At 49.4% G+C, this 20,707-nt stretch overlaps 1 protein-coding gene across 7 annotated transcripts in view; it reads left to right on the top strand.

The window, feature by feature from the left end:
- COPZ2 (coatomer protein complex subunit zeta 2) overlaps positions 1-4,920 on the top strand; it is a 13,214-nt gene extending 8,294 nt beyond the window's left edge. For 4 of the 7 annotated variants that reach the window (XR_003093976.1, XM_006023274.3, XM_014519778.2 and 1 more), the window contains 2 exons: positions 663-701; positions 3,758-4,920. Coding sequence is in view for 5 of the 7 variants with exons in the window: in XM_006023274.3 (XP_006023336.1) it covers positions 663-701; positions 3,758-3,805 (87 nt within the window). In the remaining 2 variants the exon portion in view is untranslated. The other 3 variants (XM_014519780.2, XM_014519779.2, XM_025203744.1) reach the window with 2 other exon arrangements.
- The last annotated feature ends 15,787 nt before the right edge of the window (positions 4,921-20,707 follow it).

The raw sequence follows: 20,707 nt of genomic DNA, 5'->3' as shown, positions 1-20,707 counted from the left end.
GAGTGACTTGCTTGGTATTTTTGTAGAGCTGAGAGTGCTCTTATCACTGGGACTCTTGCACTGTGTGCTTGTGAGAGAGGGTATAATAATAATAATAATAATTATTATTATTTTTCTAGATTGATATCCCACGCTATCCAGAAAGACCCAGAGCAGCTTGCAATAAATGACAAGCAGCCCACAGATAAGAAGCAACAGTGGACTCCCAAATGACACCCAGAACTTCAAAACTCCATAGGCAACGAAAATTGTCAGCATAGTGCTGTGCATTTTTATCTGAGGATCTTAAAGAATCTCATGAATTTTAAATTCATCTAATTAAAAGTCCCCCTCATCAGGGAAGGGTTCTGTCAGATGCACTACATCCATTGCTGAAACAATGAGGAGGAATGTGGCAGCTAGTTTAACAGCCCTACAGCAACACAGTATAGCAGGAAGTGCAGTTTTTGCATTCAGATGCAGCTGCAGACTGGATTTGGATGGGCAGGGTATAATTGCTTGAATAGGAGCATGGTGAGAGTGCTGGAGTTAAGCCCTCTAAATGCTATGGGGTCTTCAGTGCTTACAAGTGGTCACTTTTTCTTCCCCTGTCCCATACCTGTTCCCACTGCTCCAGGCATCTTCACTTCCCATAAACCGCCGTGTCCTTTTCCTTCTTTTAGGTGGATGACAGCCCTCTCTCTGAGCAAAGTGTTGCCCAGGTAAGGGTCTCAAGACCCCGTCCATTTCCTTTCTGGGTGCTGGCATGGGATTGAGGAGATGGAGATGGCATGAAGTGGACCTGCCGCTTACTTGCCAGGCAGGGGAAAACAATCCTGTAGTTTTGAGGGATTTTTGTCTAGCCCCACTCTATATTAACCACTGTGAGCATCAGGCAAGGCTGCTTAATGTAAGAGCAATCGGGTAGGTAAGTCACTCAAGGTGTCATATAGTCCCAGGTCCTACAGAGCTCCCAGACTGGGGAGGTTACACAGAACCATGGCAGGGAGCCTCTTGGGGCTGAGGTTGCATGGAGGGGTTTGTGAGAAGGTTCCATAGTAGCTGGAGCCCCTCCTGTTACTGAGAGCACTGGTGGTATTGGGCCACTTCGCACCTATTGCACCTGGTGAACATCCTCTGAAGCAGCCACAAGGGGATCCCACTCCACCTCCCTCCCAAACTGCCTGTCCTTATCTGGATTTAAAAACATTGAGGCATAGGGGGGTGAAGTGGATTGCCCAAGTTCACACAGCGAGTTGGAGGCAGGAGAAGAACCCAGGAGCCCTTAATTGTAATCTTGACCAATGACCCACACATCTCTCTTTCCCAAATAGAACCCAGGAATCCCGAGTCATAATGTCCTTGCTCTAACTACTGAGGCCCACTCCCCACCCAGAGCCCAGACTGAAATCCAGGAGACCTAATGCCCTATTTCCCTGTTTCAGTTATTATACCTCCACCTGCATCTGAAGCTTTAGGTAGAACCCAGGAGTCCTGACATCCAGTCATCCTGCTTAAGCATCAGACCATATTCCCCTTCCAGAGCCAAGTGATGATAACCCAGGAGTTCTGACACCCATTTCCATGTTTTCACCACTAGGCAGTGCTCAGGAAGTCAGTATGATACTGAATTAGAAACACATCAGGCCATGCCCTTGCATTAGGCTTTGCCTTTGCTGGGTCTAGCAATTCAGCTATGTGCTTGAGCACCCCTGGCAAACCCAGCAGGTTTGCGATGCCAGACCTATCTTCCCTGCTCCTCCTGGTCCCTCAAGTGGCAGGGCAGGACATGGTGAGGGGGAGGATGGTTCGGGGTAGGGTGTCACTTGGGGAAGGCTTGCCACCTTGCTTGCAGCAGAGAGTGGGGAAGGGTCTTCAAGTTGAGCCTGTCCCTTCCTTCCAGGACACACACTGTTCTGTGTTCTATCCCTCACGCGCTCTCTCCTTGCAGGTGCTTCTGTCCACACTAATCCTGCCTGCATGAGCCGCGGGGCTGAGTCTATGTCTAACTCAGCACTAACCACCACCTCGTACTGGGCAGAGTAAGTGACCCCTGCAGCCTAGGCCCACCTCTGCCAAGGCCTCTGCTACCTGCCTACAGAGGACCAGCAGAAACCTACTTAACTTATTTCTTCCCTTGCCTCCTAAAAGCCAGCTTGGGAGGACTCCCTACCCCAGTCTCTGAACCATATGTATGGTGAAGCCTGTCTGTACAGCCACCTTCTACCAGGGGTTCACAACGTTTTGTTCATGGAAAGCCATTTAATGGGTGCAACATTGTGTCAGGGAGTGCAGTCCACTAGCTCCATGTTCAATAAAAGACTGCAATACTGATGGTCACCATTTAAAAGTCCCTTTGTGAGCCACGTATAAATGCTATGTGGGCTGTGAGTGGCCCATGGGCTGTACTTTGGGAACCTTTGTTCTATACTCTCTGTCCATGGCTGACATAATGTTATCCCTAGTGAGATCACCTGTCGCTTCCATACTAACCCTCGCACAGTATCCCATAGCATGTGGGTAATGTATTTTTACCCAGAGATGTTTGCACAGCAGAGCATGTGGTCACAACTGGGAAGTAGATTTTAGATTGTGGGAAAACGTAGGTTAAAAATACTTTAAATAGCACCTAGAGAGCTCTCGATAATTGTCTGGTAGAAAGCTGGTTATAATGGCCCATCAGTCTGGAGGTCTTTTTCATGGCTGCTAGAAGGCTGCTGTGGGTATGCATAGTATTTTGGATACTGTTGGCCTGTGTGTATCCAGGGTAGAAGCTGGGTGATTGTGGCTTTCAGTGACTGATCAGCAGTAGCGTAACAATGGGTGGGCAAGTGGGGTGAAAGCCCTGGGCAATATCTTAGTAGGCAGAGGCTGGGGTGGGGGACGGACCTCATCCTGATGCCCCTGTTTCTCCCCCCTATTGCACCCTACATCTTCCCTGTAGCAACTCCTGCTCCACTAGTTTGTAGATGGTTGATGCACGTGTTGGTGGCAAAAAAAAGGTGGTAACATCTCCCCCAGCAGCAGTGAACCTCTGGCCATTGCTTCTGCACCACGCACCTCCACCATCCAGGGTACAGTAATAGCCAGTTTCACCTCTGCTAGGTCTGTGGTATGGATCAAAAGCCAGTTCCCAACAGCACCGTCTTTATCCCTCACAGAGACAAAACTATAGAGTAATTATAAACAGTCTAGAGTAGGTCAGGGATTGTTTGTGCTGGATGAGCGTTAACCATCAGTTCCAAGCAAGAGCTGCAGGCTGGCCTGATCTGCAACATTCACATACTGATGGGAAGTCCTGTCTGATCTGAAGGTGTTTGGCTCAAGTGTTCTTTGCAGACTCCATCTCTAGGCCTGGCAGTTTCTGATGATGGGCTCCCATCTGCTGATCAGGGCTTAGTGTCCAGAATTCAGCATAGTGGGTGTGCATAGGTCATGCCTAAAGTGTAGCTCACTACTTCGGGAGGGGGTACAAAATAGTTCCCATGCTGCTCCTCAGATGTCAGTTCTGCTGCTATGAAGAAGCATATCTACCACCTAGTGGCTGTTTGGAGCAAAGAAGGATTCAACCACCCAAATTGTCTGACTGAGGCACATCAGAAATCTCCCTCTTAGAGCCAGGCAGGTTTATGTTGGCATTAAATGGGTCTCCTGGTGCCAGTGAAGGAGACCTGCTGAGTTCATATGGAGTTGTAATCCGTTTGCAGAATCCCTGAGGCTGCAGGGCTTAATGTCTCTCTGTTTTTCTTCTTCTTACCCTCCTCCACCCCCTTAATAGGTTCTGCAATCTGCCAAAGAGCAAATTAAATGGTCCTTATTAAAGTGAAAGACCCAGAGGACAGCGCCTGGATATTTCCGATTGGATGGGTCTAAACTACGGCTACAAATGATTCCTCGGCTGATTTGATTAGCCATTTTCTAATTGGCACAATAGGTCTGACAGAAGATTTGGGGTAGGATGCAAGATGGCCAACATCAGCGGTGCCGCCCAAGAGAACTCTAAGCTTCCATGGACACGTCCACCCAGCTGGCTTCACCCCAGTCTCAGTGACATGAAATTTGCAAGCTAACAGGGGAGGAGAGTTTGGGAAAATTAACCAATAAATGGGCCAGATTCTACTCCTGTACCAGCGCAAATCTGGAGTGACTTCAGTGCAGAAGTTTCAGATTTACTTTGGTATGACTGAGAGTAGAATCTGGCCTGAGAATCTTAAGGAACTGTATAATTGCTGGGTATTGCAGCCAGTAATTATTTAAGGAATGAATAAGATGATTGATTACTGGTATTTTCAACACCTGAAGGCTTTCTTGGAAGAGTCAGGTAGCAGCTGAAGTAGAGTAGACTGGTTTTGAATCTTCCCTTTTGTCAGTATTGTGGACTAAAGAACTGTCCCCTTTCTTTTCCGCACCAATAACTCCCATTCATGGTACAGACCAAAGCCTGAGCATTCATTGAGAGGCTGGGCCCCTTAAACATAGGCCGAGACTTCCAAAACTGTGTAAGGGATTTGCTTGCCCATTTCTCACTAAAATGAATGGGACATGGGCTCCTTAGAATTATATTGGCTGCTTCCAAAATAAGCCAAGAGCCAGAGCTTTGACTATAGTAGGTGACATTCACCCTATGTGGAGGTCAGCATCCATCCCACTCAAATGCCTTGAAAGGAACAAAATAGGGATGAATGGGCATGGATGACTGTTTTCCCATTAGGCTGATATTTGGAATATCAAAGCATATCAATCATACAGTGGAAAATAATGCAGCCCAGGCTGCAATTAATTATGTAAACTCAAGCTTGCTAACCCTGGTTGTCGTCCCATATATTATTAAAGGTCCTTGCTGTGTTAAGAATCCTTTCCTCAAAACAAATCACTACCTTTCCTTTGTCAGCGCCCCAGATTCTAAATATCGAAAAAAAAATTAAATTCTAATGAAGGAGATCTGATTGGTTTTGAGTTGTTTCTCTCTCATTTTGCCTTGCTTCCCAGCTTCTTCTCCAGGCTGCAAAGTTGGGGTTGGCCACACCACATCAGAGGCCTGGATTTAGAAGTGAACCCATTTTCACATTGCAAATTTTTTTAAAAGGGGCCTTATAAATATTTCTATATTTTGTAACTGTTTTTTTCTTTTAAAATCTGGGATCTCCTTTATTTTCTATCATCCTTTTATCTAGTCAGTTGTGTGTTACTTAATTTATCAAGAGTTTGGTATGTTTCAGTTGCTTTCTGTAAGCTGTGCATGTCCAGCTTCTTTTATGGTCAACAAATAAAATTTTATATCCCAAGGGTCATTTTTCCCCTTTCTGTTTTTCCTGCCTGTAATGTATGGAGATGCAGGCATGTTCCTCTTACTGCCCTACACAGAATTAAGGCTATGTCACTTTTTCCATTACAAGGCCTGTTTTTGAGGGGTTTATAACTCATCTGTAAAATTCACTCTGGACACAGGCCCCCTGTCAGCCTGGGACATGTATATTTTTGTTAAATGTTTTTCTTTCAGAGGCAGCGTCTCTCCCGCAATGGGCTGTAAAGACCAAATTTGTTATTTTTACCATGAAATTCTGCTCCCTGCTGATTCATAATGTGGGATTGAGGGCCTTTGAGGGGTCCCTAAATATTTATTTTACTTAGGGACAGCAGGGTTGTTTCACGGCCTGGTATACATGAAAACTGCCCCACATATCTTTAGCCTGCACAACTGTGTGTGTCCTCTCTGCACTGTGTGCTAAGGGTCCCTGAAACCAAAGGCCTAAGGTTGGTTGGCTAACACCCAGCAGTCCAGAGGAACAGAGAATAGGGAACCACAGAGGATTTTTCACTATGAGCCACTGCAAATGTGTCTGATAACCTGGGTCAAAACATAAGTCCATGAGGCTGCTTCCTGCCTTTAAATGAACAAGCAATATTTTTGATCTGGACCGGGGCGGGGGGGAGGGGACGACACGGGACGACACGACTGGAAAAGTTTATACATCATTGCCAGATGGACAGGGCAGGATTAATGACCAAAAGGGACCTATATAAGGTGGAGAAGGGATTTACAGTATCAGTGGAACAAATGCAAAGGGTGGCATGTCCTGGGCCCAATGCTGTGCAGGGAATGACACTCCACTAAAAAGGAGGAACCAGCAGAGGAACTTTACTGGGTTAACTGGTTTCTCCAACTTATGCTAATTAACTGTTCATTCTACTCCCCCCATATCTCACTGTCTTGTCACCATTCCCACCTGCCCTGGCATCATCTCCCTTTGCCCAGTCCTTTTCACCTTCCTTTTACTTTCTATTCAGCTCCTTCCAAACTCAACCCATGATCAAGACTAGGTAAGATTGTGGCTTTCCCATGTCCTGGGCTGCCAGCGCTTTGTCTGCATTGCTGGTGCGTTCCCTTGTCCCGCTCCCTCCCTATGCCTGCCTTGTCCAGGCAAACTGCAGACTCTTTGGGGCAGGGCTCACCTGCTACTCGCCCGTGTGCAACACTACCTAGCACAGCAGCACCCTGGCCCTCAGGCACTGCCACCAGAAACCTGATTAATAATAATACCTATTGGGTGCAGGGCGTGAAATGGGGGGTGGGGAGCAAGCCCCTACATACAAGATGACAGCCCCTCTGCAATATTTGAAAATCATAACCTGCGGGGGCTCAGATCGGATTGCTCCTTCCAATGAACCAGTTTAATTTTTTTTGCAGACCCCCACAATGAGTCAAAATGTAATTTAAACCCTGATTGGGTGTGAAGCGGGAGTGAGGCAAACAGCCTAGGACTGGGGGATTATCAGGTTGGAGTTGAAGTCTCTCCCAACTGCCCCCACCCCCAGATTAAGAGGGTACCCTTTTTACCCACTCCTGGATTTTTCTTCCTCGGGGAGCAGACGCACTTTTGCGACGGTCCCTAACGCCTCGCCCTGGGTTTGTCGCTCCGTTTCATCACCCCGCCCCTTAGCCCCGGGCTGCCGGGCGTAGCCACGCCCCTTCCCTGGCAGGCTCCGCAAGCCCCACCCCCACCCCGGGGCCCGCCATTAGTGATCCTGCAGCGCCACCTGCTGGCGAGAGCCAGGCCTGCAGCCTCCATGTAGCCGTGCCCCAGGGACTTGCCCCCTCCAGAGCCTCAGTGCACCCACTCTCCACCCCTGCCCTCAGCGCCCCCAGCACCACCCGACCTTGGCCCTCTTCCCATAGACATCCTCCACCTCTGCCCCTTTCGCCATGGCCCAGCCCCAGGATCACCCAACACAACCCTTTTGCCATGTGCCCCTCTGCTGCACCTCACCCCACCCACTGCAGGCCCCTTTTGACCAGCCTCTTGCCCATTTTCCATCCTCTAGTCCAGGGGTGGGCAACCTGCAGCAAACATGCCACAAGTGTCACAGGCAGATTCTGTGTGCCACACAGTAGATTGGTTGGGGGTGAGGGCAGATAGCACAGCAGTGCATCAGGCAGGGAGCAGACACCAGAACAGCAGCTCAGGCAGGGGAAGGGAATGAGAGTGGCATTCAGAGGAGGACACGGGACTTCATTTGTGGCATGCCTGACCTAAATGTTGACCTCCTCCCCACCCCTGCCATAGTCCATCTGCTCTGTCCTGCAGATTGGGCCGAGGAAAGACTCGAAGGAGGAAAAGTGGTTTATTTTTTAGGAACAATTATTTCATCTTGCCCCCCCAACATGTCAGTAGCTTAGTTCTCACAAGCTCTCCTCCAGCCGCCCCCCACCATAATAAACCAGGGCACTCATGCCAGGCTGGAGTGGGGGTAGGCTCTAACATAACAAGCCAGAATGTGCCCGTAGCTGTGGCAGTCCTGGCAGCACTTGTGAGAGGATGATGTGGGTGTGGAAGGGTGTTTGAAAAATAGATTTAAAGCTTCCTGTGACCTGTGTACTTCATTTCAGCTGGGCACTGCTCTAGATGGTGCAGCAGTAGCAGCGGGGTGGTGGCTCTCTGCTCAGCTGTTCCTACAGTGGCCAGGGTTAATTACCGTCAGCAATGTTCCCACCCTATCATGTTAATAGGCACATCGCTGCCTTCGATGCAAACTTCTGCTGAGGGTGATGGAGCCTGAGATATGCAAGCTGCAGCTCTGGGCCTTTGCTGGGGAGCATGTTCCCGTGTTCCTGGGAAGTCTCCAAGTCTCTCCCACTGACTGTTTTTAGCTCCAAAGCCATCCTCCAGGATCTGTGATCTCAATGGGAGGTTTCCAGTCATTGTAGTTTGTGGCTCACACCATTGTATAACTTCCTTTGTAGAGGAATTTCCTCTGGCCCTCTGCCAGTGAGTGGGAAGAGAAGCCCTCTCACCCTCCCTCTGTCCATGTTCTCTTCTACATGCATCATCTTCTTTTTTCCTTCTTTTCTTCTTTCCTTTCTTCCTTGGCTGTTTTATTTTTCCTCCCTCCCCTAGCTCTTCATTCCCCTCCTGCTGCCTTTGACAAGTCAAGGCAGGGAGTGACATCTCCTGATGAGACAGCTCTCTGTCCTGTATAGCATCTGCCATCCAAGCTGGAGTTGCTTATTACTATATGAGGCAGTGGGTGGGCTGGCATAAACTCCACAGCCCAATGGCATAAATAGCCTAGGCAGGGGTTAGCTGTAGGCTCCCTGGAACCACCACAAGTTCAAAACACAGCAGGGCCCTTCATTCTTGCTGGGCAGAGACCTTTTGTTCTGTGTGTGTGGCCCTTTCAGAGGAGATGTGGGGAACCAAGGTCGTGTCTGCTTTGCACAGACATACAAGTCACAAGGCAGTGTACATAAGGTGAGGAAGGCAGTCTGCCCCAGGGGCCTTCGCCTTTCTGCCCCCACCTCTGTCAGGCACTAGATTATCTGCCCAACCCAGAGGTGGCTGCATTTTAGTGGGGCTGGATATTTGCAGCTGTGGAGCATTTCAGTATGGAAAACACTTTAGAATGTACAAGGTAACTGTTGGGCAATTATACTAAATGAGAAGTGAAAAGAGCCTGAGATTCAGTGGTATAGGGCTTGGAAGAATGGAGCTGGGATCTGAAACAGAGATGTGGGGAAGGCTGCACCAGAGAGCAAGTGCTGCAGAGAAGAAAGCTCTCACACCCACAAGGGATCGTGGAAAGGGGCAAGACACAGAAGCAGTTCCACAAAAGGAGATGCAGAGGTGAAGGCTCTTGCACTCTCTGGGGAAAGCAGGGGAGAGAGATGAGATTATCTGGTGGGTTTTCCAGTCACAGGAGAGCAGGGGTATTTTCTTTGAGCGTGTTACTGAACAGTCTAGAGCTCCTGCTGAGAGTGCGTTACTAACATTCTCCATGGAGCCAAGCTCCAGACACGGCCTGGATGCCAGCCAAGCCCTGTTCCCGCTGGCACCAGTCCCCCCAGACAGCTTCATTAGCTGATGGCATGTGGCCGGCTTGTCCCAGCTCAGAGACAAGAGAGAGCGAGCGTGAGGAGCAGAGTTGAACGGGAGGTGCGGGCAGAACAGGCAGAAAATGCTGCTGCTCCCCCACGTGAGCAGAGCCAAGCAGCTGCCGCTCTGCAGAACAGACCCAGCAGGGAAGGGGGGGTCAACAGCTCACAGTGCTCTTCCTCTGCCATCACCATCCAATCCCTCTGCCCCCCACAACTCGCTGCCGGTCTCATTCTCTTTGTTTTAGGCAATGTACCCCTGGTCCATAACTTTTACCTTCTGATAACACATCGATGTTAGGCCCAGCACTGCTGTTTCCCTGCAAGCTGAGATGAAAGGAAGCTGGGAGGCACTGGGGAAAACAGTGCAGCTAAAGGACTAAGAGCATGCAGTGCAGCACTGAGGCTCAGTGTGGGGTTTGAAGCTGGTGCAGGGCCACACTGGGATATGGGAGAAGTGTGTATTTTAGGAAGGTGAGAGGACATAGTGCAGCATTAGCATGTGTGTATGTGTGCGTGCAGAAGTCTTGCAGCTCAGGGAGGTATAGATCAGCAGCAATTTGTGTGTGGGTGGGAGTCTCAGGGTAGCATCAAGGACTGGGGAAGAAGCATCAGATAGGCCTGCATTCCCCAAGCCTGCACCTCTCCTTCAGTCCCAGCATGACTCTGCCCCCTGAACCTCAATACTAATCTGCATTTCCAAGCCACAGCATCCTCTTCATGTCCCTCAACCCAGGTGCCATTCTGAACACATACCCTGAATCCCAGTGCTGCATCTTTGCCCCAGCTGCCCTATTACAACACCGCTCTCTTCAACCCTGGGGCTGCATTTTGCACCCCTGCAGCTACACTGCCCTCACGGAGCTCCAGAGGCTGGGGACTGCAGGCAGCTAAGGTGCTGGGGGAGGACACACATTTGAAGGGTCCCCTTAAGTGAGAAGTGTACAGGGTAGGCTTGGGGGTGCAGCATGGCTGGGGGCTCCTCCGCCAAGTCTGTTTTTCTGCAATGCCTGTGAGCTCTGCTCCTGGCAGCACGAGGCAGGTGGATTTCATAGAGTGTTTCTCAAAGCCAGTCCTATCTGTATGGTGACCCTACAGCAAGAGGATCCCCCTGAGGCACCAAGCCATGCTCACACTCTCCCCTCACCAGCTCCTACCCTCCCCTAGCCACCTCTGTCTTAGAAGGATGAGTCCCAGGTTCCCACGTTCCCTACTTTTATAGCAACTTGCCTAGAAATCAGGTCCCCCTGTCATTGGCCAGGAGGCAGTGTGGTAGTCCTTGTCTGATTGGCCGCTGGCCAGACATTGATGGATGGCTTTCCCCGTGACAGGCTGGGAGCCAGGCAGCATCACTGCCAGCCTGTCTCCATTGGATGAGGTCTGGGTACCAAGCTGGAAGGAGCCTGGGCTGGGAGCTCAGCTGGCAGAGCTGACTAGCCTCCCTGGGGAGCCCTGAAGCCTAATTAAGCTGGATCCAAGACTATTCCCATCCCTACCCCGATCACCCCGGCTGGACTCAGGGGGGGGGGGGGGGGGTAATGCTCCCAGAGCACATCAGAGCCCCCCACACCACCCCACACTGGGAAGAACTGTCTTTGTATTCCTGTCCTCCACATGAGACCCCTCTGCCCTACATTGCAGGGGCTACCCACACACAAGACCCACACTATCTCTGTATCCCCCCACACATCATTTCTGCCCTAGACTGAGAGAGCTGTCTGTATCCCCCAATACCACAATCTTTCTGCCCCACAATGAGAGGAGCTGTCCTGTCTCCTACCACACCACCTCTCCAGGAGGTATTATTCCTGCCCCTTCCCACACAGATCCCCCTTTATGATAGTAGCCTATCCTCCCACACTCTCACTAGGTCTATCAGAGGATAAGGATGCCTGGACTTTTCAGTTCCCTCTGCCCTATACTTGGAAGCGCTGCCTCTGTACATCCCCCCCCCCATCTGGAGCCCCCCTCAGCTCCCCTCCTGGACAAGGCTGGTCCTATTGGAATGGTTTGCAGTGCCATCGCTGATCTAATCCTTTTTAAACTATCCAGAGGGGCAGAAAATGGTATAAGGTAGAGAAGGTGTTGGGGGTGGGGGCACCCTGACAGTGACTGGATAAATCTCTACAAACCCCTCCATCACAGAAATCAGAGCAGGGAGACTGAAGAAGAAAGATCCAGCTGGCCCCAGCAGATGGCGATGCAGGACTGGAGTCTTTGGGAAGTTCCCACAGAGAACAGCTTGCAGATACAGAGTCCACAAACACCAGATTGCTGGGTTTAGAGCTGAAGAGGGGAAGAATTGCACGAGGAACACACTGCAGAATCCAGACATCCCAGAATCATCTCTGCCAATGGCCCTGGGGTGGCCCTGATACCCAGAACCAGTTACTTTGGAGGTCCTGAGTCCATCCAGATGACCAGAAACAGCTAACTCCTTCCCAAGGCTGAATGCTTTGATACATGCTTAAGAAATGATCCTGTCTGAGTCTGCATTATCTAGAAAAGCAGTGCAAGGAGCATCAATTAGCAAGGGTGGCACAGAGACTTGGTACCATATCAGCACCTCTCAGTGGCAACTCCCAGCACTGCAGTGGGAAAGCCCCTTGCCAATGCAGATGCCTCTACTGCAGTCCTCAGGACTGTGTTGCCTCTGTGATTTATCAAACAAGGGGTTTCTATTACAGGCAGATCGAGGGCCCCTTTATGAACCTGGGGCACCCTGTGGGAAGCACATTGCAGCAGCTGAAAGGATATGCATTTCCTCTCTCTTCCCCAGTGACACATTGGGAGGAAAAGAAAGTGGCTCATAGAAAGGGACAATACAAGAAAGCAAAGATGTGGAGGAAAGAGAAGGAAATAGCACCTCAAGTGTTGCTATCTCCTCTGCTCCATGAACTGCCCTCAACCAAAATGCAATCATGGAACTGGTCTCTCCCTGAGGTGAAAGAGCCCATCCACCATTCATTGCGGAGGCCAGTGCAGAGTCACTTTACATGTTTTGAACCCTGTCTCTGTATTTCTAATCACCCCCATCACAGTAATGTATGCTCATGGCACCCCAGGAGGTGTGGGAGTACTATTATCTTTATTTTACATTCAAGGAGCTGAGGCCTGGATCCTCCTGAACAAAGAAGAGGAGGAGGGGAGGAAATCTCTGAACAGTGGCTGCACTGCCAGCTTCTTTCACTGTCTGCAACATGGTCCACACATTGTGACTGGTTTATACCCCCTACTCTGACCTCCCTGACAGAGGTTTGCTTCTGACTGACACACTGACAAAGACAGAGCTATAGACAATCGACTTGGAGGAGCCTGACAAAAGGCATCACATCCAAGAGGGGCCCCCAACATGTCCATCACTCAGTTGTAGATGATGGGATGTTGTAATGACACTGGGGAGGAGTCTTGGAAGAGCTCCCAGGTGACCAAGATTTGGGTTTAGCTCCTTGGGAAAGTGGAGGTGGCTCTGGATTTCAGCTCCCTGTGTGCATTGTGTTTGAAGAGGTACTGGAGAGGATGAGAGGGGAAGCCAGGAAGGAACAGCAGTGACTAACGGAACAGAAATTAGACCTCCCTTCCTACCCCAAAAGGAGCAGGTAGTATATGCTTCAAAGGAGTCCTTCCCATTTGATGGGGAACCTGTCCCGAGCATCAAGTGAGGAGCTCACTGGCCAGGATAAGAATTAATTGGGCCACATCCACTCTTACCTTTGAGGATGGTTCCATCATTTGGCTGGGAAGGAGAAATCTCCCAGAGGCTGCTTGAGCTGTAACTGTTCTGGAGACAAAGAGATGTGCTTTGTTTCAGGACAGTGAATCTGGCACATTTCACCAGCACTGCTGCATGTTTCCCTTCCACAAAAACAAGCTTCTCTGTGGCCCTATGCAATCCGTTGAAGAGCTTTTAACTCACAGCATGTGTATGCGCAGGGAACAGGGGAGGTAAAGTGTGGGGAGAAATCAGCTTTTTACAATTATCTCATCACACACTTAATCCTTAAAAAGTCCCTGTTGTGGGATGGAGACTGGCTAGTGGGAAATAGGAACTTGTAATCCTCCAGGCTTTCCTTGCCATTCTGTTCTATTTCCTATGTAGTTAATAGCACTCTGATAACGCTCCTTCCAGTGCCCCAAGATGGTGGGATTTCAGCGGAACCAGAGATTGGTTTTCTGATATTTGATGCTTTACATATAGCCCCAGCTCCTGGAGGCAAATGGTTATGTGAGAAGCTCAGCTTTCATTTGAAACAAACAAAAAGTAATTTTCTATCCCTTGTGGCTGTAGAATAGTGATTTTCAACCTTTTTAGACTTGAAGCACCCCTTGATAGACTCAAAATTCCCCTCAATAGACTTGAGATTTCCCTCAATAGACTCGAGGCACCTTTCAGAAAATGCCAGCTCTTAGTCTTCACTTGTTTTTGACTACAGAAAAATAACAGAGCAATTCTTCTTTTGTAAAGAGCCCAGAAAACCACAACAGGTCAGAATACTTTTGACACTGTGGTTTCCTCTTTGAAATCTCTGGGTTTATCTTGTGAATCAGTTTGCACACCTAACGTTGCTAACATTAAGTGGCACCCCACGGCACTCTTGAGAGGATCTCAAGGCACCCCAGGGTGCCATGGCATCTTGGTTGAGAATCATTGCTGTCGAGAAAAGCTTGAAAACATGAACCCAGTGTGAACAGCAGGACTCAGGAAACAGGGAGCAAAGGGAAAGAACCTTTCTTTTTTAAGACCATGATGATCTCTAAGCCAGTCTCAAGGTGTTGGGCATGCTGATCAATTTTAGAGACAGGCAGTCCCTGCCCTGAAGAGCTTACTGTCTAAACATGCAGTAGTTATGGAAGCGTTACAGGCAGGGGCAGAAAAGAGGAAGGAGGACTTCCTTCCATGTGCCTCCCTTCTCCCCCAGGGAATTTTTCCATGGCACGGGGCTTTCCAGCAGGCACTGGGCTGACATAGCTGGCTTACTGACACCCTTCACAAAGTTGTCCCCAGAGCAGCATGTGCCGAGAGAGTGAGGGAGGCATGCCCACAGTGCTCCTACAGCCTGGCCATTGCTAGTATGCCATAAGGGCATAGCGAAGCACAAACTGGGGCAGTCTTCTGAGTCTCCAGCAGCCCCAAGATCAAGAAAATGCATTTTCTCCCTGCTTTGCCCCTACACTGACAAACGGGAAGCAAAGGCAAGTGGAAGAGGTTACAGCTACATCCCATCAGCTGTGCACTGATGTGGCTCCTACAGCTCATAGTTCTGCACAAGGCCTCTCGGTCCATGGGGCCCACGTCGCAGCCCTACTCTGCCCTTGCCCATGGGCGGGCAGGAGCAGGTGTGTGAAAGGCAAGATGCTACCACAGCTCGAATATTTGTACCCTCCCGTCTGCCTGTCCCCTGAGTGCCCCTTCATTCCTCTCTCCAGCCTGTTTTCCAGCCTCACCCTTTCCCCTCCCACCCCATGGTGGAATCAGGCCTCAAGGGGGCAATGAATGCTGCCTGCTAATGAACGCTCGCTTGCTCTGCGTGTGGATGTGTGCATGAGTGGGAGGCGGGTGTCCTGTGGGATTCCCCGGGGGTGGGGGTGGGGGGTTGGGAAACAAGGGGATTTGATTATAGTCCGGGCCGTATGGCGAGTGCTGCGGAGATGGAGATAATCACTGAGCGAGCGAGACAAGGCAGAGCATCGACAGCAGGAGGTCTAGGTAGTCACCATAGCAACCGAGGCCTACTGGGCCACTTGAGCCTCGGCCTAGCTCCATTTCCACAGCCTAACATCTGCTTTCCCAAGGGCTGCTGGGAGTTGGAGGGGAGGGGGCGCACGGGAGGCATCTTGCCGTTAAAAAAAAATGGTGCGTGGGGGGGTGGGGGGTGCAAATTAGGCCGCGCGTCCAATGAGGGGAGGGGAATGTATTTATTAGTGCCAGGGAGAGGTTGTTCCACCGGCCGCTTTGATTGATGTCCCAGCCTCCATGTTGTCAGTCTGTTTTTGTCTCCTGGATAGAAAAAAAAAAGCGGGGGGAGGGGGGGCAGGGAAAGCAGCAAAGCACTGGGGCTGCTAATGGGAGCCGAGCTCTTTTTCATGTTTCCCGAGGCTGTCACCCTTGATTGATAGTTCAGACAATGATTGGACGATGCAGGGACCGGCTGCTTATCGTGTGTGTGCGCGTGCGTGTGTGTGTGCGTGTGCATGTGTGTGTGTTAGAGAGCGAGAGAGAAAAAGCAATTAAAGAGGCTGATTGTGCAGTGTTTCCTGTACCTGGGCAGAGGGGTAAAGCATGCCCTCCCAGAAAGGGAGAAGTGGGAGTTGACTTTGGAGAGCAAGAGAGACGGTCCACCATTTTCACAGCAAATCCCGTCCCCAGTCGTATGGGGTTGTTTGGCTCATCTGAGGCCAGAAGGGAAGATGAGGATGGTTCGTCATGGAGAGAAATACCGTTCAGCGCCACCTGTATTTGCTGATTCCTAAGCTTGGGGATGCTAGACGCATGGTCCAGAGTTGGCAGGAGATTTCGCTCTACTGAAGCACTCAGCCAAACTAGCGTTAACCCCTGACCTTCTCTTAGCCTCTTTTGCCTCCTCTCTTCCTGTATTTTCCCCCTCGTTCTTTCCATTCCTCTTCTCTTTTCTTACCTCCTTTTTTCTACTCCATTCCTTCTCTACCTGGCTATGACCCCACCGCCCATATAGGAGCAGATGCTACTGTCTAGACTAAAGGGGCTTTTTAAGGAGGCTACAGCTGTTCTCTGTTTTCTTCCCTGTGCCTGTGACCAGCATAGGCATGGCTTCTTTGTGCACTTTTAGAAACAGCACTAAGCCAGTCAGGAAGCAACATTGACTGTCTTTTCAAGCATAACCCTGTTCCCATCAAATTCTGCCTCTCCTCCTTACTTGGCCTCTCTGAACATCATGCCCAGGGGCTGTTAATAAGCATCACAGACAAGGGCCTGAGCACGGGAAGGGGCCGGTGGGGTACCAGCACTGTCTGCCAAGAGCTGTAACAGCTTCTGGGCATGTGCAGACACATTGCACTGGAAAGATCATCTGAATACAATGGAGGCCTTTTCAGCACAAGGGACCATTCACATGGCACATCCTCTCATACTGTCATTCATGCTGTGACTATCACATGGACCATGAAATATACCCCTTGCATACCTACCCTATTTTCTGCTAGGCATATACTCAGCGTGCAGATCAGAGAGAGGGCCTGCCTCAGTCTCCATTGATGTCAATGGCAAAATTCCCATTGGCTCTGGATGCAGTACCATGGACTGGAACCCATTTTCTCATACTTACCAAACTGATCAAATCTCTGTGGTGGCAGAACTATATACAGTTATGCTGCAGTCCTACTGCAATCTTTTGCTCTCCATACTGTGCTGTTTTGCCAAAGCTCTTCAGTCCTCACCTTCAGCATCTGCTGCTGATCCATTTCCGGTCCACACAGCTCTGCCGGTGCACCTACCACATCACTTTCAGCTAATGAAGTTCAGGGCCACACATACATCTTTGCCAATGCAATTTAATTCTGATTTACCACCCGCTGTTCCAGTCCAAGGATTTCCACACAGTCCTACCAATATACCTCAGTCTTCATTCACAGCTCTCATGCTGTTGCTGTTCTGGGTTTCCCTTAGGCAGATATTTGTAATCATGCAGGGCTAAAAAAACAGAAGGAAAGAAAGAGAGACAGAGTTTTGGGAATGTGGACAAAAGAGCCAACAGGGACCACCCGAGTTATGTCACTTCTGCATCCACCTTAGTATTTAAATCCAGGTATTTAGACTTGAAAGTCTGGGACGACAAGGTTGGACTTCAGAACTGTTTCCCCTAAACGGAGACTGTTAAGAGTTCTTTGATACAAAATGGCAGAGATGAAAGGGAATGTGGAGCCAGGTAGATGTAGGAACCTTATCATCCTCTGGTATTGGCTGACAAGGGCACTCCCTACTTAGAACCTATGCAGCAGTGGTGAGCTTTATACTTTGACAGGGTATTAGCTGGTGGTTTGAAAATGGGGAACATGGGGGAGATTTGGGCTTAACCAGCCTTTTTGACTTTTGAAGGGATCATTTTGCTGCCTGTTCTCTAGTGCAAGGGGCTAGCCATACAATTGCTGGGAAAAAGCCCATGGAGATGACAGTGAATTCTGCTTTGGCTCAGACAATGCATGCACCAGAGCTCTCCCCAGAATGCTTTGTGTCTTTTTTTGCTCTGGTTGGGGGGTGGGGGAGAAGGGAAGAAGAGTTATTTCTACAGAATTAACTGCAGACTGAGGCTTGGACTACTGGGAACAGCCAGTGGTAATGCTATATTCCAGGATGAGCATTTATTGCCAAATTAAGCAACAATCACCTCCAGGTTGGGCATTTCCCGCTGGTTAATGACCACCTGGGTTAAGCGCCTTAGGCTGCTAGGTTATTAACAGCCAGGAAATACCGGGACCTGGAGGTCATCACTGCTATTATGAACCAAAGAGAACATTTTCCCCTGATTTTTTCCTTGTGTCTGAGTCTCTCTGTGCTGCAGCTGGTACAGCTTTTTGGTTCAGGTTCAGGGACCAATCCTGTTCCCATAGGAGTTGTCTTTGACTTCAGTGGGGGCAATATCAGCCCTTCTGTATTTAATAGTTAAAGTCTGGTGTATGACAGAATAACTAGTGAGTCTAAGCAGAGGTGCATTCTCAACCTGGGGTTATGCTTAAAATGTTTGCTTGATAACATATGCCATTCCTGAGATCTTAGATTTTAAAGTTCTCAGCATTTAAAACTGGGACTGGATTTTCAAGAGAGCTCTCCTTCCATTTCGATATCTCCAAAAGGGCCAGATTTCAGTATCGCCCACCCCAAGGACTCTAGTATCACAAACCAGCCTCCCCACAATTATGATATTAGCTTAAAAATAATACTGTTTGCATTCTCTTAATTTCCCCTTGGAGTTTTGAGCCTTTAGGACACCTGTGAGACAGGTTTACAAGCTCTTCTCCAGAACTACAATTTACCTTTTCTTTTAAACAGCAGATGAAATTCTCCTCTATTCACATGACTCCAGAAGCTGCAGCTTTAGGAACAAAATGCCAAATGAGGTAAAAATTGGCAGCACTGCACTATTCACGAGTCAGAAGTCCCAGCAGACTTTAGTCTTTTGAGTGCCTAGCTCTTCTTTCAGTGTCTCAGTGGGACCTGGGCTATTTTCAGTCTCACCTGGATAATATTTTCTGTTACTAGAGTTGCACTGCGAGCTTAATTCCCTGTACAGGCTTATCATACTCTGGAGGGTGATTTAGATTGCACCCATTTAGGTTGCTTGTCTTTCACAGAGGGGTAAAGTAGGGCACAGAGGGGTAAAATGAGGCACAAAATAAACCAGTGTCAGAACCAAAAAGAGAACCCTTGAGCCCTAATCCTCAGATCACACCCTTGAGAGACACAACACTGGCTCTAGACAAGTTTCCTTTCTCACCTCCTGCCCTGCACAATCTCATCCCAGAGATGACTGCATTTCAGAGGTAGTGAAACAATTTATCCATGTTATTTGCTTCCTTACCAGGGCTGACATGAGGGGACAGCCTGTCTAATGGTTAGAAAACAGGCCTGGTGATTGTGTGATGTGAGTTCTAATGTTGGCTCCTAACACAGACCTGTTAACATGACCTTGGCTCAGATAATGCTCTTCTGCATGCCTGTAAAGTGCTTTGAGATCTGCAGAAGAAGCAGGATAATAGGATTAGCCCACTATTATCATTAGATCCACGTCTTTCCCTTGACTCTTCCTAAGTATTTGAGGGGTCAAGTTTGTACGGCAGACGCTCTACAAAGAAAAGTTGCCGTGCACCATTTCTCAGCTCTGTGTCTATAATACATTTGTCCCAAGGTGCATTGGGGCATCTGTCGCACAGTTAAGTATTGTTTTAACGGGAAGATTTAAAGATCTTTAAGCAGCTGTACTGTCTACACATAAGAAAGCAAAGACAGAGTAAATGTTACCAAGGGGGCTCTGAAGTGGCAGGACTGAGGCGGGGGAGGCAGGGAGAATGAGGGATGGGGGATGGAGTGAGAAGGACTAACCAGAAGTGCAAAGGAGGCACAAAAACAATCTTTTCTGCTTCCTTTCTACATTCTCCTAATAACAAAACTGCTCTCAGGCCTGGAGCACTTGTATCTTTTTTAATCCTTTGCAGCATACAAGTGAGGGCAGAAAACTGTAGAGACAGAATGAGGTGTAGGGTGGAAAGAGGAAGGCAGGGATGGACGGTAAAGTGAACAGGGAAGGAGAAGAATGGACATTGTGGTAAGCTCAGGCAAAAGGATGAACAGTGCAGGTGGGATGGTCAGATGGGAGGCGGGTGGAGCTAAACAGAGATGGATGGACCCATTGTGAGACTGAGGGACAGACGGACAGAGGTGGGGGAGAACGTGGAGCTGGACACCCAGATGGTCCGGCCGAGAGGGCACCCCGAGCTGCCTGCATTCTGCTGTGTTTAGCAGCTAATTGAGTGAAATTGTTGTCAGCGATGTAATTAAAGGGGAGCGTGAGCTTTCGGGCAGGCCTCAAACAGATGGAAGGCCCTTTAATTGGTAATTAAATTCCTCCCTGGCAGGTGAGGCGGGAGCTGCAGCCTGTGCCCCACTAGGCCACAGGCAGCCTGAGCTCCTCTTGTGGGGGATGGGAGGGCTGCAAAGCAAGCTTTTGCCTGGCAAAGCAGGCCCAGCCTCTACTTCCAGTGGTGGATAAGAGGGAAGCTCTCATGGCACCATCCTACTGTGTTCAAACATAGTGGTGGGTGGAATAAAGGAGACATGGACAAGGGGTGCATAAGCACAAGGACATGCACACAATAGGCACCTCTGCTCCTGCCCACATCTGCAATGGGTTGGTAGCAGCACCTACACTTGGCAGCCATATTTCAATGCTGTCCTGTCATGGCAGGCTTTCCCTGATGAATTCTCAGGCCAAGGCAGCTTCTGGCTTGCCCAAATAATATTAGAGATATGCCCATTCTAGGCTGTGTCTGTCCCAGCTGCTTCAAACCCACTGTTTCCTCAACCAGCAACCAAATCAGTTGCCCCTCCGAGGTAAGCACAGTTAGCTGAGTTCAGTAGACTCTTGGTGGAACTAGGCCTTGAACGCTTCTGGTCTTGTTCATATACCTGGGCCACAGTTTTCAACATCAGCTGAAAGGCAGCAAGGAGCCACGTTTGACTCATATGGCCAGAAACAATAGGATTTCCTAGCCTCATGGTAGCATGTTGTATGGCTCCTTGGCCAGAGCACAACCAATCTCTTCCTGGGCTATTTCTTGGCTTTGGTTCCAAGTTCCATATGGCCCCATTGTACCATCTGGGCCAGCATT

Source organism: Alligator sinensis, unplaced genomic scaffold (assembly GCF_000455745.1).
Source record: "Alligator sinensis unplaced genomic scaffold, ASM45574v1 scaffold520_1, whole genome shotgun sequence".
Taxonomy (NCBI): domain Eukaryota; kingdom Metazoa; phylum Chordata; order Crocodylia; family Alligatoridae; genus Alligator; species Alligator sinensis.
The sequence above is the reverse complement of the archived record's forward strand: the minus strand, read 5'-3'. Positions and strand labels throughout refer to the sequence as shown.